Genomic DNA, 23,508 nt, shown 5'->3' on the forward strand with positions numbered 1-23,508 from the left:
CAACTCTGCTGGATCGTACACTCGGAAGAGCTTAGTACAGTGCCTTGCACACAGTAAGCGCTCCGTAAATACTACTGATCGACCTAAGGCGCGGGGCTGAGGTTCGAGGGGATTGATACCACAGTACAAGCGATCAATCGATCGTATTCATGGAGTGTTTACAGCGCAGAGCGCTGTACTGAGCACTTGGGAGGGTGCAGTAGAACAGAGTTGGTAAACGTGTTCCCCGCCCAAAAGAAGCTTACAGTCTAGAGTGAAAAATTCATGCGCATTCAATGTGTTCCAACGGGAGGATGTTATTTTTTATTTTTCCCTCGCCGCCTCCCCGCCGTCTCTCCTGCCCCCCGTTCCTTACCGTTATATCCTCTCCCCGCCGCCTCATTTTGGAAATCGTCCCATTTCTTCGCCCCTTTCCGCAGGCTCTCCTGGACCTGGAGATGAATTCTGACTTAAAGGCTCAGTTGAGAGAGCTGAACATCACAGCAGCTAAGGTAAATTCATCCATCCCTTCGTTCAATAGCATTTATCGAGCGCTTACTGTGCGCAGAGCGCTGGACTGAGCGCTTGGAACGGACAACTCCTGTATGCGCATTCGGCCTGTTCCAGCGGGAGGGTGTTATCCGTTACCACATCGAATGCTTCCGTGTACGTGCCGTGAAGTGGGCTCGAAGGGGATTACGAGTGAGTTCCAGTGTCCCGAGTGGAGGATTGGAAAGGAAAAACGCCCGAATTAATTACGTGGCCCGTGTTTCGATTAGTTACGTGGCCCGCGTTTCGGCGGTCAGCTTAATCGTGGACGGGGAATGTGCCTGCCACCTCTGCTGCCTCACACGCAGTGAGAACTCGGCAACGCCGCCGTCGATGAAGTGCACGGCATAGAGGTGGCTCTTCCCGAACTCCTGTGTGGGGCCGTGTATGATGAAGCGAGTTTTCAAAAGGTGCAAAGAGCCTGGGTCTTGTCGCTTTTGAGAAGGGTCTCGCTTACGCAGCCTATCGATGTTAGCGAAACCGGATCTCGGGTCCTTCCGATAAATCTCCCCTCCCGAGTTCCCCTCACCGAGTTTTCGTTTCATTCCCCCCGATAAGTGAATCCCTGATGGTGCCTGCAAGCAGAAGGGATTCGGGAGCCGCCCCCAGACTGCGAGCCCACTGTGGGCAGGGATCGTCTCTCTTTATCGCTGCGCCGTACTTTCCGAGCGCTCAGTACAGCGCTCTGCGCACAGTAAGCGCTCGATAAATACGAACGAGTGGAAGGGGAGACGGACGTTAATACAAATAAATGAATGACAGATCTGTCCGTAGGTTTCGTGGGGATGAGAGAAGTACAGATCTGAGACACTAGGCTCGATACCAAGGAACGGGGCTGAGGAACTGGGGTCGATACTAATTAATAATCATGACGATGGTATTTGTTAAGCGCTTACTCTGGGCCAAGCACCGTTCTAAGCTCTGGGGTGGATACAGGGTGATCAGGTTGCGGGGCTCACAGTCTTAATCCCCATTTTATAGATGAGGGAACTGAGGCCCAGAAAAGTTAAGTGGCTTGCCCGATGTCTCACAGCCGACAAGTGGCGGAGCCGGGATTAGAACCCACGACCTCTGACTCCCAAGCCCGGGCTCCTTCCCCTGAGCCGCGCCGCTTCTCGTAAATACGATTGATTGAATAAATGAATGAATACTAGGCTATGGGGCTGAGATACTAAAGTTAATACCATGGTACCGACCTGAGGTATTAGGATTGACTATAGGGTACCCGGCTGAGATACTAGGTAACCTTCCAATATCTCACCCCTATAGACGGCCCTGTGCTGAGGCACGGAGAAGTGAAATGACTCGCCCAGGGTCACACAGCCGACAAGTGGCAGAGTCAGAAATAGAACCCAGGTCCTTCGGACTCCCAGGCCCCTAACTCTCTCCACTAGGCCGGGCTTCTTCCTCGTCGTTTCATTCGATCTAGGTGAGAAATTAAACCAATTGCTACCTACAGTTCCAAATCTTTTCAACGGAGATTTTCTTTAGGAATAATAATAATAATGTTGGTATTTGTTAAGCGCCCACCATGTGCCGAGCACTCTTCTAAGCACTGGGGTAGATACAAGGTCATCGGGTTGTCCCACGTGGGGCTCACAGTCTTCATCCCCATTTTACAGGTGAGGGAACTGAGGCACCGAGAAGTCAAGTGACTTGCCCCAAGTCACACAGCTGACAGGTGGCGGAGCCGGGATTAGAACCCACGACCTCTGACTCCTAAGCCCGGGCTCTTTCCACTGAGACCCGCCGCTTCTCTACAAAAGCTGTGGGACACGCTTCGGTGATTAAGGGTGCAAACTATCGACTGCCGAAGTTTTCCAGGTTGCATTCCACTGGCCATGTGAAGTTCCTGTTTCCTGTATAGTGAAGAGTGTCCGGCAGAATTTATTCTCCATCTGAAAAATCAATCATAAAGAGATGCAGCGTGGCTCAGGGGAAAGAGCCCGGGCTTGGGAGTCAGAGGTCATGGGTTCAAATCCCCGCTCTGCCACGCGTCAGCTGTGTGACCGCGGGCGAGTCGCTTCACTTCTCTGTGCCTCAGTGACCTCATCTGTAAAATGGGGATTAACTGGGAGCCTCACGTGGGACGACCTGATTCCCCTCTATCTACCCCAGCGCTTACAACGGTGCTCGGCACATAGTGAGCGCTTAACAAATACCACCATTATTAGTAGTAGTAAGTATTAATATATAGTGAGGGCTATTTATTAAGCACTTGCCGCACGCAGAGCACTGTACTACCTGCTCGGGAGAGCACTGTATACCAACATCGCAGACACATTCCTGGCCCACAACCAGCTTCGTCTAGACTTGGCCCAGGTCACCCAGCAGACAAGAGGCGGAGCCGGGATTAGAACCCAGGTCCCTCGGGTTCCCCCAGGTCCCTCCCCCTTCCCCCCTTTACCTCCCCCCAGCTAAGCCCCCTTTCCCCCCTTTTCCTCTGCTCCTCCCCCTCTTCCTTTCCCTCCCCTCAGCGCTGGGTTCATTTGGATAGATTTTTATGACCCTATTTTGGGAATGAGGTGTCCATCCCCTTCCATTTATCGTGATTAAGTTGTCTTGTTTTTGTCCATCTGTCTCCCCCAACTGCCAGCCCGTCGATGGGCAGGGACGGTCTCTGTCTGTTGCCGAATTGTCCATTCCAAGCGCTTAGTACGGTGCTCTGCGCAGAGTAAGTGCTCAATAGATAGCACTTACATTTAAGTGCTTATATTTATATTTAAGCACTTATATTTAAATAAATAAATAATAGGAGAAGCAGCGTGGCTCAGTGGAAAGAGCCCGGGCTTTGGAGTCGGGGCTCGTGAGTTCGAATCCCGGCTCGGCCACTTGTCGGCTGTGTGACCGTGGGCGAGTCACTTCACTTCTCTGGGCCTCAGTTCCCTCATCTGTAAAATGGGGACGAAGACCGTGAGCCCCACGCGGGACGACCCGATTCCCCTGTGTCTACCCCAAGCGCTTAGAACGGTGCTCGGCACATAGGAAGCGCTTAACAGATACCAACATTATCATTAAATACTATTGACTGAATGAACAGGGTCCTCTGACTCCCAGGGCCGTGGCCTTTCCACTAGGTTTGGCTGCTCCACGGAGCCGTTGGAATTCCAAAGGCCCCATTTCTTTCCCTGGGATATTTTGGGCCTTCTCACCGAGCCCTAGACAAATCCCTGAAGAAACGCACACCCACCCGAGGCGTCCATCACTTAGCGGCTTTGGGCAGCGACTGAAAACATTGCTGAGGTCTGCCACGTTGGTAAAACGACACCCTCCTCCGCACCCGCCCCTCGAGGAACCAGACCTAAAACAAGCCCCGCGCCCCCCAGTAGAGACACCATTTTGACATTCCCCTACACTGGACCGATTTAGGGAGAACTCGGGAAGTTGGCAGAGTTACTAAAGGTGACGGGGTCGGACGGCAAACGGAGGAGATGATCGCTTTGTCGATGAGACGGGCTGTATTCTCTCAAATAGCGATTAAAACTAAATAAGGAGTGACGGGTTTCAGTTTTAAGGGGACGGTTAGGCGAGTCTGAAGAGCAAGCGATAAGCACACTAGTGAAACGGGAGGCTCATTTTACTATATCGTCCCGGAGCACCAACTTCATTCTTTTCTACGGGATTGGAATAAAAATGTAATTCCCACGGCATTCACATTAAGCTTCGTCATTACCGCTCGCCCACTGTCGTACGTCAGTACTGATTAGGGCGATCGTTCAACTGCTCTAAAGGCGTTAATTTATTTTTTTTAAGGGGGCTGGCGTGGCGTTAATCAGCTCCTTGAGAACGGGGCAGGTGGCCGTTCAGTCATTTCACACGTGATACAAATTCCCATAAATGTCAATCGCCCGATCCTCATTTGAAATAGCCGAGAGCTTCAATTTCCCAAGCGAGGCTAAATAATCACAACGAGGAATGCCATTTATCCGTATCAACGTCTAGCTCCTCTCCAGACCTCAGGCTCGTCGTGGGCAGGGAACGCGTCTACCGCCGCGCCGCGCTGGACGCCCCCCAGAACGTGCAGCGCCGTGCTCTGCTCCCGGGGGAGGGAGGCGTTCGGGAAGTACCGCCGATGATGATCCTGCCTCATCAGGTCAATTGAAACCAAATTCCACGCGTGCCCGGGAATAAAATGGACAAAAACATATACTCACCTACAAAGGGATAAAGAAATGCCTAAATATTTTTCCCTTGTGGTTTTGAGGTGCATATTTTTATTACCCTGTACCTCCCCCAGCGCTTAGAACGGTGGTCTGCACATCGTAAGCGCTTAACAAATACCAACATTATTATTTATTTTGGTCAGTTTTAGATCCCAGAATAAAATGACAGGGATGTAATAATAATGATGATGGTGTTTGCTCATTCGTTCATTCAATTGTATTTATGGAGCGCTTACTGTGTGCAGAGCACTGGACTAAGCGCTTGGAAAGTCCAAGTCGGCAACAGCTAGAGACGATCCCAGCCCGAAACGGGCTCACAGTCCAGAAGGGGGGAGAAAGATAATAAAACAAAAAAAGGTAGACGGGCATCGATAGCGTCAAAATAGATTAATAGAACCATAGATAAATGCCTATCATTATTAATAATAATAATGATGGTATTTGTTAAGCGCCTCCTATGTGCCAAGCACCGTTCTAAGCGCTGGGGTAGATACAAGGTGATCAGGTTGTCCCACGTGGGGCTCACAGTCGTCACCCCCATTTTCCAGATGAGGTCACTGAGGCCCAGAGAAGTGACTCGCCCAGTCACCCGGCTGACAAGTGGCCGAGCCGGGATTTGAACCCATGGCCTCTGACTCCCGAGCCCGGGCTCTTTCCACTGAGCCACGCTGCTTCTCTATTAATAAAATAGAGCAGTAAATATGTGCCATGGGGCGGGGAAGGGGGTAGAGCAGAGGGAGGGAGTTGGGGTGATGGGGCAGGGAGGAGGAGCAGAGGGAAAGGGAGGGCTCAGTCCGGGAGGGTGTTCAGTGCTCGCTATGTGCCAAGCACTGTTTTAAGCGCTGGGGTAGGTACACGATGATCAGCTTGTCCCACATGGGACTCACGGGCTTCGGGTTTCAGTCACTTAACTTTGCTGGGCCTCAGTTCCCTCGTCTGTAAAATGGGGATTCAAACCGTGAGCTCCACGTGGGACAACCCGATGACCTTGTATCCCCTCCCGCCCCCCCCCCCCGGCGCTTAGAACAGTGCTTTGCACAGAGTAAGCGCTTAACGGATGCCATCGTCATCATCCCCGTTTTCCAGATGAGGTAACTGAGGGCCAGAGAAGTGAAGCGAGTGGCCCAAAGCCACCCAGCCGACAGGAGGCCCCCAGCAGAGGCGGAATTAGAACCCAAGCCCGGGCCCCTTCCGCCGCGCCGCTTCTTCGGGTGAACGCCGAGGTCACGGCGGCCTTGATCGAACACATCGATTTTTCAAATCGGGGCATTTTATACGGGTTTCAAAGCCCGATGACCGGACCGAGATGCTCCCGGCTTCGCACGCCGAGAGGAACTGATTGACCAAAAAGGGGATGCGTGGGGAAGGGGAGGAAATCGGCTTCGACTGTGCCAAAACGGACATGCCGGCCGACCCGCGCCGCCGCCGCCAGCATCTCTTTAGCGCTTACGGGCCAAGCGCTGTGCTCCGCACTGAGGAAGATGATGGGATTGGGCCCAGTCACGGGGGGTTCAAAATCATAGGGAGGGAAAAGGACGGCATTTTTCTGAAGCAGCGCGACTTGGCGGAAAGAGCCCGACTTTGGGAGTCGGAGGACGTGAGTTCTAATGGTTCGAATCCCGGCTCTGCCCCTCGTCAGCTGCGCGACTGTGGGCGAGTCACTTTTCTGGGCCTCGGTGATCTCTGAAAAATGGGGATGAAGACCGTGAGCCTCACGTGGGACGACCCGACGCCGCCGTATCTCCCCCAGCGCTTAGAACAGTGCTCTGTACGTAGTATGCGCTTAATAAATACCGACATTATCATCCCAGCTCTGCCACTTGTCAGCCGTGTGACCGTGGGCGAGTCACTTCACTTCTCTGGGCCTCAGTTCCCTCATCTGGAAAATGGGGATCAACCGTGAGCCTCACGTGGGACGACCCGATGGCCCCGTGTCTACCCCGGCGCTCGGAACGGGGCTCTGCACATAGTAAGCGCTTGACAGATACCATCGTTACTGTCATTAGCCCCATTTTCCGGGTGAGAAAACTGGAGCCCATAGAAGTTCGGTAACTTGCCCCAAGTCCCACGGAGGACAAGTGGAGAGGGAGGATTAGAACCCAGGTCTCTTGCCTTCCAGTCCTGGGTTATTTCCTCTAGGCGGGGGCCTGTGCTCATCGAGGGAGAAGAGGCGGAGAGAGGGAGAGGGCAGTGGACGTTGGCTGTTCACCCCAACCCCCCAACGTTTATGTACCTAGCTCTCCATTTTATTTTAATTCTTCATTCATATCCTTGTCTCTCTCCCCCTCTGGACTGCAAGCTCATTATGGGCTGGGAACGCGGCTGCTGACTTTCTTGTATTTTACTCTCCGAGTGCTTAGGATTAGCAGCGTGGCTCGGTGGAAGGAGCTCGGGCTTGGCAGTCGGAGGTCGTGGGTTCGAATCCCGGCTCCGCCACTTGTCTGCCGCGCGACCGCGGGCAAGTGGCTTCACTTCTCCGTGCCTCAGTGACCTCATCTGGAAAGACGGGGATTAAAAAATGTGAGCCCCACGGGGGACCACCTGACGACCCCGTATCTACCCCAGCGCTTACAACAGTGTCCTGTACCTAGTAAACGCTTAACGGATACCATCATTAGCGTATTAGCAGTAGTACAGTGCTCTGCACGTAGCAAGAGCTCGATAAATAGCACTGATTACGGGAAGCGGCGTGGCCTAGCGGGAAGAGCACGGGCGCGGGAGACGGGGGGGCCGCGCCTCTAATCCCCCGCCTTGTCCGCCGCGTGACCTTAGGCAAGTCACTTTACTCCTCTGTGCTTCAGTTCCCTCCTCTGTAAAGAAGGGATGAAGACTGCGCGCCCCACGTGGGGCAGGGACCGCGTCCAACCCGACTGACTTGGATCTACCCCAGCGCTTAGAACAGCGCCGGGTTTAGAACCCAGGTCCTCCGCCTCCTCGGCCCGGGCTCCCCCCCCCCCCCCCCGGGCCGTGAAACCTCTCAATAGACGGAGAGGTGCGGGGAGTCGGTCCGGCCTATTTATTGAGCGCTTAGTGAGTGTAGAGCCCCGTGCTACGCGCCTAGGAGAGGATAACGTGAAAAGAGACACGTTCCCGGCCCATGACAAGCTTACGGTCTAGAGGGGGAGACAGACATTAATATAAATTAAATTACAGATACGGATCTTATAATGTTGGTATTTGTTAAGCGCTTACTATGTGCAGAGCGCTAAGCGCCGGGGTGGATTACAGGGTCATCAGGTTGTCCCACGTGAGGCTCAGTCTTCATCCCCATTTTACAGATGAGGGAACCGAGGCCCAGAGAAGCGACTCGCCCACAGTCCCACAGCTGACGAGTGGCAGAGCGGGAATTCGAACTCATGACCCCTAGCTCCCAAGCCCGGGCTCTTCCCGCTGAGCCCCGCTGCTTAATAATAATAATGTCGGTACTAAGCGCTTGCTATGTGCCGAGCACTGTTCTAAGCGCTGGGGGAGATACAGGGGAATCAGGATGGCCCACGTGGGGCTCGCAGTCTTGATCCCCATTTTCCAGATGAGGTCACTGAGGCCCAGAGAAGTGAAGTGACTCGCCCCCAGTCACCCAGCCGACGAGGGGCAGAGCCGGGATTCGAACTCATGACCTCTGACTCCAAAGCCCGTGCTTTTTTCCACTGAGCCACGCCGCTTCTCATAAGTGCTGGAGGGAAGAGGATATAAGTGCTGGAAGGATGAATAAAGGGAGCAAGTTGAGTAGAAGAAAAGCAAAGAGAGGAGGCGGCTTGCCGGCGGCTTCCCGATTTCCTTGTTCTTTCCTCCAGGCTCCTGCGCTCATTGTGAGAAGCCACGTGGCTCAGTGGCAAGAGCCCGGGCTCGGGAGTCAGAGGTCCCGAGTTCTAATCCCGGCTCCGCCACTCGTCAGCGGTGTGACTTCGGGCCAGTCGTCGCTTCACTTCCCTGTCTCAGTCCCCTCACCTGGAAAATGGGGATAATAATGTTGGTATTTGTTCACCGTCATCATGTTGATATTTGTTAAGCGCTTACTACGTGCAGAGCACCGTTCTAAGCGCCGGGGTAGACACAGGGGAATCAGGTCGTCCCACGTGGGGCTCACGGTCTTCATCCCCATTATACAGATGAGGTCACTGAGGCGCAGAGAAGTGAAGTGACTTGCCCAAAGTCACACAGCCGACAAATGGCAGAGCTGGGAATCGAACTCATGACCTCTGACTCCAAAGCCCGTGCTCTTTCCACTGAGCCACGCTGCTTCTCTGAAAATGGGGATAATAATGTTGGGATTTGTTCATCATCATCATCATCATCATCATCATCATCATCACGTTGGTATTTGTTAAGCGCTTACTATGTGCAGAGCACTGTTCTAAGCGCTGGGGGGAAGATACAGAGTCATCGGGTTGTCCCACGTGAGGCTCCCAGTCTTCATCCCCATTTTCCAGATGAGGGAACTGAGCCCCAGAGAAGTGAAGCGACTCGCCCACGGTCACCCAGCTGACAAGGGGCAGAGGCGACATTCGAACCCATGACCTCCGACTCCCAAGCCCGGGCTCTTGCCACTGAGTCACGCTGCTTCTCAGGGGATGAAGGCTGTGAGCCCCACGTGGGCACACTGATGACCTCGTAATTACCCCAGCGCTTAGAACAGTGCTTGGCGCATAGGAACCCCTAACAAATACCATCACTATTATTATTATTATTACTACTATTATTACAATTATACCTGCGGGGCCAGGGACCTTATGTGGGGTTCTGAGAAATGATCTGTTTGGTAAAATCTAGAGGCAGCGGGGCTCAGCGGGAAGAGCCCGGGCTTGGGAGTCGGAGGTCGCGGGTTCGAATTCCCGCTCCGCCGCCTGTCGGCTGTGTGGCTTTGGGCAAGTGGCTTCACTTCTCTGGGCCTCAGTTACCTCGTCTGGAAAGTGGGGATTAAAACTGTGGGCCCCACACGGGACCACCTGATGACCTTGCATCTGCCCCGGCGCTTGGCACGTAGTAAGCGCTTAACCAAGACCATCACTACTAGTGCTATTTAGACAGGACCCCCTTCCGCACCTCCCCCGTTCGTTCTCTCCAGGGCAGGACGTCGCCCGGTAATTTGGCCCGTTGCCGAGTTTTCCTTAAAGGTAAGGGCTTGTTCCGGGCTGCTGACGGAGAGACTTTTCTGGTTGCAGCGGATTCTCTGCCCACCCCGGGCCAAATGCGGGCAGAAGGAAGCCCCGGCGCCGACCTGCATCACCGCGTCCCCGGGGACGCGGCGGCCGGGATCGAGGTTCATTCATCCGATCCTATCTATTGAGCGCTCACTAGGGGCAGAGCGCTGTGCTAAGCGCTGGGAACGGACAGTTCGGCAACGGAGAGAGGCCGTCCCGCCACTCTCGACCACGGGGACGTCGCCGTCAGCCGGCCAGCGGCGTGGAGTAAGGGAGGTAGTGATGATAACCGAGGTCTCGTCAATCACTTACGAGGCGCCGGCACTGTCCCGAGCGCCCGGGTGGATACGAGGTCATCGGGTCGGACCCGGTCCCCGGCCCACACGGGGCTCACGCTCTTCATCCCCATCTTACAGGAGAGGGAACGGAGGCCCAGGAGCGAAGCGGCGGCGAGACGGGCGGCAGAGGCGGGACGGGCACGGCCCCGTTATCCCCAGTCACTCTCTCATCTCCCCGTGGCTCTCGCGTCCCCGCTTTCTACCGCAGCCCCTCCCTCCGTCCCTCGGGGCCAGCTGCCTCTAGCCCGCCGTTCCGCGGACCCCGGGCACTTCGGCCCCCAAGCTCCGTGAATGGCGGCCCGCCGTTCCCCTCCCCACCGCTGGCATTGAACCGGCGGACACCCGGTGGAGGGAGCCCGGGGGTCCCGATCCCGCTCGTCCGCTGCGTGACCCGGGCGAGCCACTTCACCTTTCTGCGCCTCAGTTCCCTCATCTGTAAAATGGGGATTGAGCCTCCGAGCGACGGACCTCCACGAATGGCGGCCCACCGTTTCCCCTCCCCAGCGCTGGCACGAGACCGGCAGGTCGGTCACCTTTCCTCCCTCCTCTTTACGCCCCGGGTACTTCCTTCTTTTCACACTAACCCATTCACTGGCCTCATCCTCGCCTCTCATCACCAACCTTTCTTAGACTTTCCTCCCCTTCCCTGCCTGAAACCCCCCCGCTTCCTTCGCATCTGACAGACGACTCCTCTCCCCCGCCCCGGTCAGTGACTTCCTTCTTTCTGAAATCCCACGTCCCGGAGGCCTTCCCCGTTTAATCTCTCGTCTCCTCCTCCGCCTTACCATCGCCTTCTGGTCGCTTTGGGGGCCGGGGGGGGGGGGGGGGGGGACTCCCGCCACCCTGCAGCGTTTACATCCGTGTATCTAATCCCTCTCCGGGTCCGCTATCCCGGGGTCAGTCGCTCCTGCACTTGACGGTGACGTTCCTCGAGGGCCGGGAACATCACGCGTGCTAAATTCCAAACCCTCCCCGAGCGCTTGGTGTCGTCCTCCGCCCCACGGAGGCGCTCCGCAAGCGCCGCCGATTTACCGGATCCTTGAGAACGAAGACGAAAGGGATGGACGACGGACTTTTTTTTTATTTAGTCATCGTGGCCTTTACAGTTGGAACTCGGGGAACTCGAAGTTAACATCTTTGCCCGTGAGCTTCTTGTACACGCCAGAGAACGTTTCCACCTGCAAGAGAAGTGGGATTTGGGCCATCGGTCTCCCGGGCGGCACCCTCCCGGCCCCTCCCCGACACCCGCAGCTCTCGGGGAGAGGCGCCCGGCGCGGTACGGCCCGTCTCCTCGGCCGCGGCAGGCTGAGGTGGTTCGGGAACGTACGGGGCCGCTCCCCCGCGGTAAACCGGCCCTCCAAATGGGGTGGAGGAGGACGCGCCGCACGCGTCCGCTAGTGACGGCCAGTAAGTTTGGCATCTGCTTAAGCGCTTACCGGGTCCTCCATTAATGCTAAAGAAGCTTCAGCATTAAGAACCTTCGGCGTTAAGTCCGCGGGAGGGCAAGCCGAACCGACGCGGAGCCGGCCCCTCACCTTGTGTTCTACGTTGTTCTGCTGCGCTTTGTCCAGGTGCACCTTGATGAGCCTGCTGCCGTCCAGTTTCACCCGGATCCTCTTGCCCACGATCTCGCTGGGGAAGACCAAGTCTTCCAGGATCGCGTCGTGCACCGCGGTCAGCGTACGGCTGGAACGAGAAGGTCACCCGTCGACCGGTCGTCTTCAGAGGACCGGCCCTCGCCGACTCGCCGGCCCCAAGCCTGGCCACCGCCGAAGCTGTTCTCGTTGGGAGGGACCCTTCGGGAGCGGGTCAATCCCCTTACGGGCGGGGAACGCGTTCAGTTCTGCTGCATCCCAACCGCTCGGCACGCTGCTCTGCACGCGGCGGGCCCCCGGTAACTACCACTGATGGTTCTGAATCGCCCCGAGACTAATCCCGATCCCGCGCGAGGGAGGTTTAGGCGGGCCGGGCTCGGCCCCGGCCCGCCTAAACCCGGACGGGTTAAACGCTCACGTTAACGCTAGCTGCCCAGTTTCACTCCGGAGGAGAGTCCGAGTGGTCTGCGCCCCAGATGGAATCACCCATTCCCTTCCTATTTCCTTGCGACGCCTCACGAGGCGATTCTTGGGTGCCTTCCACTCCCACGGTGGTGGTTTTCTTAAGGAAAACGTTATTTACGGCCTAGGAGATCTGATTTTTTTTTTAACGCATTTCGATAATGAAAAAGTTACCCCTGTGTTTTATAGGGTTTTTCCGTGCCAGTGGGCGTTTCAGTACCTATGCGCAGTTTCCTTGGAACGGTTAAGCACCTCACACCCTATTAACTTTGAGGGATCATCCCTTCTCCCAAACCCACTTGACATTTCAGAAACGAGACGCCTGGATGATAAAATTTAACCGACAGAGGCTACCCCCCACCCCGACGAACGGACGAGTCTTTAAGCCAGGCGACGTGACGTTAAGTCACTATCGACGGGTTTCCTCGGGGCTCCGGAGAGGAAAGGGGAACGAGAGGCCGACTCCGGAGAGGCGAAGAAGAAAGAGGGAGGGCGGGCTTTAGAGGTCGGCCCGGGAACTAACTAGAAACCCCTCCCGGGACAGCGGGAATGGGACGAGGCACTGGAACCCGCTCCCACCCGAGGCCACCGTAAAGGTCGCGATGGAGAATCCCGTCTCCCATCCCGTCGACCCTCGACCCGGACGCCCATTGGGACCCGCCTGGCTTCTCTCTCTCTCTCTCTCTGCTTGCCCCGGAAACCGTCCCAAAACTCGCCACAGCTTCACGACTCCCTAGGGCGCCGCGAGGGGGGAATCCTCTCCCGCCGGGTGGGAGTCCGCCGACTGGCTTCCGATCCCAGAGCTCTGCCCGAATCTGGGAAGCGGGGAGGTGAGGACCCCCGCCGGCCCACTGGCTCGTCCCGCGGCATCTCGGTCGTATCTATCGAGCGCTCGCTGTGCGCGGAGCCCTGTACCAAGCCCTCGGAACGGACAATTCGGCCACAGATGGAGACGATCCCCGCCCAAGTCCTCGGCACCGTCGCCGAGGCGGAGCTCAGGACCAAGGTCGGCCCCTCCGGGTGGACCCGGCAGCCCCCGCGCCGGCTCGGTCGGAGGCGTTCGCGTCCGAGGCCCCCAGTCTGGAAGCGGCGAATGACTTTCTCGGGCTGGGGATGGCATCGCCAGAAGGGCCGGGTGATCGACGCTCCGGCCAGCTGAGCCTCACGTGGGACGGCCCGATGACCCTGCATCTCCCCCAGCGCTTAGATCAGTGCTCGGCACGTAGTAGGCGCTTAACGGATACCAGCGTCGTCGTCAGTATTACCCACGGCACCCGGCACCGTCCCCAGAGGCCAAACACCGGGCTGAAGCCTCAAGTCTGAGCGCCGGGGCGGACCAACCGTGCCCCCCCCGCTCTTCCCAGTCACCGCCTTAACCCAAGGCGGCGGCTCCCGAGGAGCGTCTCGAGTCACCCATCCCCTCCCGGCCCCGCTCCACGCAGCCCGGAGACCCCACCTGGAAAAACCCCCGCCGCAGGCCTCGCAACCCACTACGGAAATCCGGCCTCTCGACTGTCCCCGTGAAAACGCTCCAAGGGTTCTCCGTTACCGACAGGCTCTCGGGGTGGAAGACTCAACGAGTCTGGGGCAAGGTACTCTCCGGAGGCGCAGTTAATCCCCATTTTCCAGATGAGGTAACTGAAGTCCAGAGAAGTGACCTGCCCACAGTCACACGGCTGACAGGCGGCAGAGCCGGGATTCGAGCCCGCGACCTCTGACTCCCAAGCCCGGGCTCTTGCCACCGAGCCACGCTGCTTCTCGGCAGTAGTGAGCGCCGAATGAATACCGTAATTATTAAATAGCGGAGCCGGGATTAGAACCCGGGTCCACACAGTAAGCGCGTAACAAACACCAACATCTAGGTCGCCGACCCGCGGCAGATCCACGGGGCCACGGCGCTTCTCGGGGCAACTGCGCTTAACCCCCTTCTCGCGCCAGGTCGGCCGCCGCTCCACCGCCGGGCACACGTACCTTCTCGGGCGCTTTTGCTTGTTCTTGGTGCGGCTTTTTCTCGTCGGCTTAGGCAGGATTCTCCTCTGTAATAATAACAATAATGATAATAATGTCGGTATTTGTTAAGCGCTTACTACGTGCAGAGCACCGTTCTAAGCGCTGGGGTAGACACAGGGGAATCAGGTCGTCCCACGTGGCGCTCACAGTCTTCATCCCCATTTTACAGATGAGGAAACTGAGGCACCGAGAGGCTAAGTGACTCGCCCACGGTCACACAGCCGACAAGTGGCAGAGCTGGGATTTGAACCCACGACCCCTGACTCCCAAGCCCGGGCTCTTTCCACTAGAGCCACGCTGCTTCTATGTAAAGAGAGGGTCAGACCTCCTTCAGAGGAGGGAAACTCCACCCGGCTCCGTACCGTCGCCCGGTCGGCGGGGTCCCAAGCGTCCGATAAATAGCCGGGAGAGGCGGGAGAGGCACGCGGGGGGGGGGACTCCGGCCGCGGGCGACGCCCCCCGAAGCCCGAGACCCGCCGGGGCGACCGCGACCCCCGGGGGATCCCCCCCCCCCGGCCGGGGCCACTCGCCTGAGCGATGAAGACCACGTGTTTGCCGCTGAATTTCTTCTCCAGCTCCCGTACTAGCCGCACCTGGATCTTCTGGAAAGATTTCAGCTGAGGGACCGGAACGAAGATGATGATGGCTTTCCTGCCGCCCCCGACTTCAATCTCCTGCCGAGGGGAAAGGGGGGAAGCGTGTCGCCCAGCTCCGCCGCGACCATCCGGGGAGCGCCGAGCCCCTCCCTCCGCCTTCCCCAACGGGTGTCTGCCCGAAGCCAACCGAACGGGGGGGGGGGGGGGGGTCCCGCCGCTCTGTACTGAGATCTCCCGCCGGGAGACGACTTACGTCCCGCCAACTTCCAACGGGTCTATTTCGCTTGCGCCACCCGAGGGCTTCGACGTACGGTCCGCTTGTCGACTCTCAAAAAACGAGCGGGAGCCAACTCCGCTCACGTCAGTTGTACAGAAGCCGACCGCGATCGTTCGTTCGTATTTACCGAGGCGCTTACCGGGGGCGGAAGGTACGGCGCAGCGATAAAGAGAGACGATCCCTGCCCGCAGCGGGCTCCCAGTCTAGGGGGGGGGGCTCCCGATTCCCTTCTACTTGCAGGCACCATCAGGGATTCACTTATCGGGGGGAATGAAACGAAAACCCGGTGAGGAACGGAGACCAGGGGAACTCGGGAGGGGGGGATTTATCGGAAGGACCCGAGATCCGGTTTCGCTAACATCGATAGGCTGCGTAAGCGAGACCCTTCTCAAAAGCGACAAGACCCAGGCTCTTTGCACCTTTTGAAAACTCGCTTCATCATACACGGCCCCACACAGGAGTTCGGGAAGAGCCACCTCTATGCCGTGCACTTCATCGACGGCGGCGTTGCCGAGTTCTCACTGCGTGTGAGGCAGCAGAGGTGGCAGGCACATTCCCCGTCCACGATTAAGCTGACCGCCGAAACGCGGGCCACGTAACTAATCGAAACACGGGCCACGTAATTCATTCGGGCGTTTTTCCTTTCCAATCCTCCACTCGGGACACTGGAACTCACTCGTAATCCCCTTCGAGCCCACTTCACGGCACGTACACGGAAGCATTCGATGTGGTAACGGATAACACCCTCCCGCTGGAACAGGCCGAATGCGCATACAGGAGTTGTCCGTTCCAAGCGCTCAGCCCAGCGCTCTGCGCACAGTAAGCGCTCGATAAATGCTATTGAACGAAGGGATGGATGAATTTACCTTAGCTGCTGTGATGTTCAGCTCTCTCAACTGAGCCTTTAAGTCAGAGTTCATCTCCAGCTCCAGGAGAGCCTGCGGAAAGGGGACGAGGAAATGGGACGATTTCCAAAATGAGGCGGCGGGGAGAGGATATAACGGAGACGGCGGGGAAGGACGGACGGAAGCCTAGGCCGAGCACCTACGGGGCACCCGAACACGGGCCGCGGAGAACCAGAAAGCCCCCCGGCCCCCGTCAGCCACTCGCTCAATTCATTCAACCACGTTTAGCGAGCGCTCACCGTGTGCAGAGCACTGTACTAAGCCCTCGGGCGGGGGGGGTACGAGAGAAGCGGCACGGCTGAGCGGACAGAGCACGGACCCGGAGCCCAGAAGGACCCGAGTTCGTTCATTCGATAGTATTTACTGAGCGCTGACTACGTGCAGAGCGCCGTACTAGGCGCTCGGAAGGTACAATGTCGTCTGCTGGGTGACCTGGGGCAAGTCACCTCACTTCTCTGTCGCTCAGCTTCCGCACCTGCAAAACGGGGATTAAGAGCGGGAGTCCCACGCGGGACCGGGACTGTGTCCGACCTGACGGACTCGTACCTACCCCAGTGCTAGGCACACAGGAAGCGCTTAACCAGTCTCGACATTGTCCTCATCTGTATTACAATAGATTCCCGGCCCCGGGGGACTAAAGAAAAGCTGACTTTCCGTGGGGTGGGGCAGACCCCTTTCAGCCCCAACACAGTCCTAAACGCCCATTTTACACTCACTCCCTCATTCGATTGTATTTATCGAGTGCTTAAGGGGCGCAGAGCCCTGTTCTAAGCGCTCGGGAAAGTATAACACGGCATTTAAGAGTGACGATCCCTGCCCACGACGAGTTCACGGTCTGGAAGCTGGGGGGGGGGGGGGGGGAGACGGACATAATAATAATAACGTTGGTATTTGTTAAGCTCTTACTATGTGCAGAGCACCACTGTAAGCGCTGGGGGAGATACAGGGTCATCAGGAGGCTCACCGTCTTCACCCCCATTTTCCAGATGAGGGGACTGAGGCACAGAGAAGCGACTCGCCCACAGACACCCAGCTGCCAAGCGGCAGAGCCGGGATCGGAACCCGTGACCTCTGACTCCCCAGCCCGGGCTCTTTCCACCGAGCCCCGCTGCTTCCCAATACGTCGACGTAAATAAACGGGTATCGACTGAGATGAGTAAAATCAACCCAGGTGCCGGGGGGCGGGGAGTGGGAGGGAAGAGCCGAGGGAGGCCGGCAGGGGTGGGGGAGGAAGGGAGGGAGGGAAGGGGAGATGAGGAGAAGCGGGGCTTAGTCTGGGAGGGCCTCTGGGAGGAGGCGGGCCTTCCGCAGGAGGGCTCTGAAGGCGCGCAGAGTCATCGTCCGTGGGATCTGAGGAGGGAAGGTTTTCGGGGCCAGAGGCGGGACGCGGGCCGGGCCGGCCGGAGGCCCGGGGAGGAGGCTAGAGGCAGCAGACCACTCGATTCAATTCGATCGTATTTATCGGGCGCTTACCGCGCGCGCGGCACTGTCCTAAAGCGCCCGGAACGGACAGCAGAGAGACGCCATCCCCGCCCAACGACGGGTTCACGGTCTCAGAGCAGCGTGGCTCAGTGGAAAGAGGCCGGGCGTTGGGAGTCAGAGGCCATGGGTCCCGATCCCGGCACCGCCGCGCGTCGGCCGGGTGACCGCGGGCGAGTCGCTTCGCTTCTCTGGGCCTCGGCGACCTCATCCGTGAAATGGGGATGAAGACCGGGAGCCTCACGGGGGACGACCCGATGACCCTGTATCTCCCCCGGCGCTTAGAACCGGTGCTCTGCACAGTGTAAGCGCTTAACAAACACCCGTATTCTCATTATTATTTGGGGGAGAGTGGGCGGGCTGGGCCGGAGGAGGAGAGAAGCGACGGGTCAGGCCCCCTCACCTGGGAGATGCCCGACTCGAACTCGTCCGGCTTCTCGCCATTGGGCTTCACGATCTTGGCGCTGGAGCTGAACATGGCACGTTCTGCAAGGCAACGGACACGAGGGGCTTCGGCGAGGGCCGGGCGGCGCGTGGGGCACCGCGCGAGGTCCCGCGCGCCGGCGGCCGGTTCGTTCGTTCCATCGCATTTACTGAGCGCTTACCGTGTGCGCGGCACCGTCCGAAGCGCTGGGAAAGTGCGATCGGGCAACAGAGAGAAACCACCCATTCGTCCCATCGTATCTGTTGAGCGCTCACCGTGTGCAGAGCACTGTCCTAAGCGCTGGGGAAGTACGATTGGGCAACAGATAGAAACCATTCATTCATTCCGCCCTATTTATTGAGCGCTTACTGCCCCACGTGGGACAACCTGATGCCCCTGTATCTCCCCCAATGCTCAGAACGGCGCTCTGCACATAGTGCTTAACAAATACCACCGTAGTACAGTGCTCTGCGCATAGTAAGCGCTTAACAAATACCATAATTATTACTATTACTGTATGCAGAGCACTGTCCTAAGCGCTGAGAAAGTGCAATTCGGGAACAGAGACCATTCATTCCTTCCATCGCATTTGCTGAGCGCTTACTGTGTGCAGAGCACTGTCCTAAGCGCTGGGAAAATGCAATTTGGCAACAGATAGAAACCATTCATTCACTCCATCGTATTTATTGAGCGCTTACCGTGTGCAGAGCACTGTCCTAAGCGCTGGGAAAGTGCAATTCGGCAACAGAGAGCAACCATTCATTCGGGGGTATGTACTGAGCGCTTACTCTGTGCAGAGCACTGGACTAAGCGCTGGGAAAGTACAATTCGGCAAGAGAGTGACCATTCATTCCTTCCATCGCATGTGCTGAGCGCTTACTATGTGCAGAGCACTGTCCTAAGCGCTGGGAAAGTACGATTGGGCAACAGATAGAAACCATTCATTCACTCCATCGTATTTATTGAGCGCTTACCGTGTGCAGAGCACTGTCCTAAGCGCTGGGAAAGTGCAATTCGGCAACAGAGAGCAACCATTCATTCGGGGGTATGGACTGAGCGCTTACTCTGTGCAGAGCACTGGACTAAACGCTTGGAATATACAATTCTGCAACAGCCAGAGCGCATCCCTGCCCGACGGCGGGCTCACAGTCTAGAAGGGGGTTCGGGGGGGGTCAGTTATAACCATTATAATAATTCGATGTCGTCGGAGTGAGCCGCTGCTGTGTGCAGAGCACTGCGCTAAGCGCTGGGGAGAGGACAGCGCAGCGAGAGAGAGTGAATCCCTGCCCACGGCCGGCTGGCACCACGATGCCATTCGTTGGGCGCCTCCCGCCTGCCGTGCACTGTGCTGAGCGCCGTGACCCCCTGGGGCTCAGGCTCTGAACCCCCACTTCCCGGAGGGGGAACCCGAGGCCTGGCCGAGGTGGGGATTAGAAGCCGGGTCCTCCCGGGCGGGGGGGTGCAAGCACTCTCTGCTAAACGATGGGGCGAGGATGATGGGGCCGGGCTGGTCCCCCTCCCCGCAAAGGCCTACGGGAGCGAACCAAAGTGCGCCCCGGCCCCCCGGCCGCCGCCTCGGGAGCCCCCGGGACGGGAGACCGCGGCGCCATCGAGGCCCCCCGCCCGGCTCGCCCGCTCCCTCCGGCCCCCGCCTCCGACCCCCGCCGCCCGGGAGCCGGCGCCGAGCGTCCGACGGCGCGGATGGCGGCGGATGGCGGCGGATGGCGGCGGATGGCGGCGGATGGCGGCGGCCGCCACTGCCCCCCCCCGCCCCCAACACCGCCCGCCGGCGTCCTACCTCGCTCCGAGCCGGCCGAGGAAGAGGGACGGGTCTCGCGAGACCGTCACGAGGCGCCGAGCGGGCGGAAGTGGGAGGGGGAGAGCGGGAAGGGCGGGCGGAAGTGGGAGGGGCGGAAGCGGAAGTCCGGCCGGGCCGCCGCGTGCAGGGGGAAGACCCGGAGGCGGCCATTGCCGCCGGCGCGCAGGCGCGCTGCAGCCCCCAGGCCCGCCCGGGGAGGCTGACGGGAAAAGGGGCCCAGGCCTCGCGTTGACCACAGTAATTGTAGTAATAACAGTGGCCTCTGTTCAGCGCTCACCACGGGCCAGACACCGTAATCATAATAATGTTGCTATTTGTTAAGCCCTTACTAGGTGCAGAGCACTGTTCTAAGCGCTGGGGGAGATACAGGCTCAGTTTGTCCATTCCAAGCGCTCAGTACAGTGCTCTGCACGGCGTGAGCGCTCCATAAATACTATTGAAGGAATCGGGTTGGCCCACGTGAGGCTCACGGGCTTAAATCCCATTTTCCAGATGAGGTCACTGAGGCCCAGAGAAGCGAAGTGACATGCCCACAGTCAGCCGGCTGACCAGGGGCAGAGCCGGGATGCGAACCCGTGACCTCTGACTCCCAAGCCCGGGCTCTTTCCACAGAGCCACGCTGCTTCTCTAGTGCTAATCATCACCACGATAATAACAATAATAGTGGTCTATGTTCAGCGCTTACTATGTACGCTGTACTAAGCGCTGGGGTAGATCCAAGCCAATTGGGCTGGACCCAGTCCCTGCCTCCCAGTCTCCTCAGGTCACTGAGGCCCAGAGGAGTGAAGTGACTTACCCACAGTCACACAGATGACAAGGGGCAGAGCCAGGATTCGAACCCATGATCTCTGCCTCCCCAGCCGGGGCTCTTTCCACTGAGCCACGCGGCTTCTGTAATAGTGCTCAGGGGAAAGAGCACGGGCTTTGGAGTCAGGGCTCGTGAGTTCGAATCCCGGCTCGGCCACTCGTCGGCTGTGGGACCGGGGGCGAGTCACTTCACTTCTCTGTGCCTCAGTGACCTCATCTGTAAAATGGGGATGAAGACTGTGAGCCCCACGTGGGACGACCCGATTCCCCTGTGTCTACCCCGGCGCTTAGAACAGTGCTCGGCACATAGTAAGCGCTTAACGAATACCAACGTTATTATTAATAGTGGCCTCTGTTAAGCACTTAGTAATAATGTTGGTATTTGTTAAGCGCTTACTATGTGCCGTGCACTGTTCTAAGCGCCGGGGGAGATACAGGATAATCAGGTGGTCCCACGTGGGGCTCACCGTCTTCATCCCCATTTTCCAGGTGAGGGAACTGAGCCCCAGGGAAGTGAAGTGACTCGCCCACAGTCACACCTGCTGACAAGTGGCAGAGCCGGGATTCGAACCCACGACCTCTGACTGCCAAGCCCGGCCTCTTTCTACTCAGCCACGCTGCTTCTCTAACTCATGACCTTCTGACTCCCAGGCCCGGGCTCTCTCCCCTCCACCATGTTGTTTCCACTGATTCCTCTTTCGAAACTTGAGAGTAGACATTTGCTGGAAGTTTTTTTTTTAGTGGTATTTGTTAAGCGTTTACTAAATCAAATCAAAACCGCACCTGTAAAAATGGGGATTAAAAAATGTGAGCCCCACGTGGGACAATCTGATGACCCTGTATCTCCCCCAGCGCTTAGAACAGTGCTCGGCACAAAGGAGGCGCTTCACAAATACCATCATCATTATTATTAGAGAAGCAGCGTGGCTCAGTGGAAAGAGCACTGTAAAAAGCACTGAAGTAGATCACCCCAGCTCTTAGAACAGCGGGTGACCTTCATTCATTCACTCAGTCGTATTTATGGAGCGCTTACTATGTGCAGAGCACTGGACTAAGCGCTTGGAAAGCAGCGTGGCTCCGGGGAAAGAGGGAGGGCCGGGGAGTCAGAGGTGGTGGGTTCTAATCGCGGCTCTGCCACCTGTCAGCTGGGTGACTTTGGGCAAGCCACTTCACTTTTCTGTGCCTCAGTGACCTCAGCTGGAAAGTGGGAATGAAGACTCTGAGCCCCACGTGGGGCAACCTGATGACCTTGTATGTATCCCAGCTCTTAGAACAGTGCTCGGCACATAGTAAGCGCTTAACAAGCACCATCATTATTTTAAAGCTCACCTCCTCCAAGAGGCCTTCCCAGACTGAGCTCCCCTTTTCCCTCTGCTCCCCCTACCCCCCCCCCTTCACCTCTCTCCCAGCGAAACCCTAATAATGTTGGTATTTGTTAAGCGCTTCCTCTGTGCGGAGCACCGTTCTAAGCACTGGGGGAGACACGGGGGAATCGGATTGTCCCACGGGGGGGGCCCACGGTCTTCATCCCCATTTTCCAGATGAGGGAACTGAGGCCCAGAGAAGTGAAGTGACTCGCCCCCGGTCCCACAGCCGACGAGTGGCGGAGCCGGGATTCGAACTCACGAGCCCTGACTCCAAAGCCCGTGCTCTTGCCACTGCACCACCCTCTCCTCCCCCCTTTCCCTCCGCTCCTCCCCCTCTCCCGTCCCCCCCACCTCGGCACCGTGCTCGTCCGCTCGACTGTCTGGATCTTCATCACCCTCTTTATTTTGTTTAATGAGATGGACATCGCCCTGATTCTATTTATCTGCTCTTGTTTCAATGAGACGTCCTTCCCCTCGACTCTATTCATCGCCCTCGTTCTCGCCCGTCCGTCTCCCCCGATGGGACCGTGCGCCCGTCAGACGGCGGGCCCCGTCTCTATCTGTTGCCCATTTGTCCGTTCCGAGCGCTTCGTACGATCAGGCCTGATTGCCCTGTATCTCCCTCATTGCTTAGAACGGCGCTTGGCACATAGTAAGCGCTCAACAAATACCGTCATCATCATTATTAGTAACGATAACAAATACGATTGAACGAGTGAAGGAATGACTGAGTGGATGAGTGAGTGGATGAGTGAGTGAATGAGTGAGTGAATGAATGACTGAGTGGATGAGTGAGTGGATGAGTGGATGAGTGTGAATGAATGAATGAGTGAGTGGATGAGTGAGTGGATGAGTGAGTGAGTGAGTGAATGAATGAATGAGTGAGTGAGTGGATGAGTGAGTGGATGAGTGAGTGAATGAATGAGTGAGTGGATGGGTGAGTGAATGAATGAATGAGTGAGTGGATGAGTGAGTGAATGAATGAGTGGATGGGTGAGTGAATGAATGACTGAGTGGATGAGAGAATGAATGAATGAGTGAGTGGATGAGTGAGTGAATGAATGAGTGAGTGGATGAGTGAATGAGTGAGTGGATGAGTGAGTGAATGAGTGATGAATGAATGAATGAATGAGTGATGAAGGCGGGGAAGAGGCGGGCCCCGCCCCCGCCCGGCCCGGAAGTCCGGCGGCGCGTGGCGGCGCGCGGGGCAGCGACGGGCGGCGCGGCCAATGAGAGGCGGCCTCCCGGGCCCGGGGGCGGAGCCCAAGGCGCCCCTGCCCCTCCCCCTGCCCCTGCCCCTCCCCCTCCCCTTCCCTCCCCCCCTCCCCTCCCCGGCGCCGGGCGACCCCCAAAGCCCGGAGCGCGGAGCCATGGCCGCGGTCCGACTGCTGCTGCTGCCGCTGGCCGCCCGGGCCCCGCTCCGCTCCGGCCTCCGCGCCGCCGCCCAATCTTACTTCCGCTTTGGCTCCGGCTCCGGCTCCGGCTCCGGCTCCGGCTCTTGCTCCGGCTCCATTTCCGGCTCCGGCTCCGGCTCCGGCTCCAGTTCCGGCTCTTGCACCGGCTCCGGCTCCAGCTCCAGCTCCAGCTCCTGCTCCTT

At 57.7% G+C, this 23,508-nt stretch overlaps 1 protein-coding gene across 1 annotated transcript; it reads right to left on the reverse strand.

The window, feature by feature from the left end:
- Positions 1-11,231: 11,231 nt before the first annotated feature.
- On the reverse strand, positions 11,232-19,807 carry RPS7 (ribosomal protein S7). Its single transcript, XM_029051972.2, has 7 exons — positions 19,717-19,807; positions 17,898-17,980; positions 15,977-16,048; positions 14,768-14,911; positions 14,199-14,263; positions 11,706-11,856; positions 11,232-11,348 (listed from the first exon to the last, which is right to left on the reverse strand). The coding sequence occupies exons 2-7, from the start codon at positions 17,970-17,972 to the stop codon at positions 11,271-11,273; spliced, it is 585 nt and encodes a 194-aa protein (XP_028907805.1). The 5' UTR covers positions 17,973-17,980; positions 19,717-19,807; the 3' UTR covers positions 11,232-11,270.
- Positions 19,808-23,508: the final 3,701 nt, after the last annotated feature.

The sequence above is a fragment of the Ornithorhynchus anatinus genome, chromosome X1 (assembly GCF_004115215.2).
Source record: "Ornithorhynchus anatinus isolate Pmale09 chromosome X1, mOrnAna1.pri.v4, whole genome shotgun sequence".
In the NCBI taxonomy this organism is placed as follows: Eukaryota; Metazoa; Chordata; class Mammalia; order Monotremata; family Ornithorhynchidae; genus Ornithorhynchus; species Ornithorhynchus anatinus.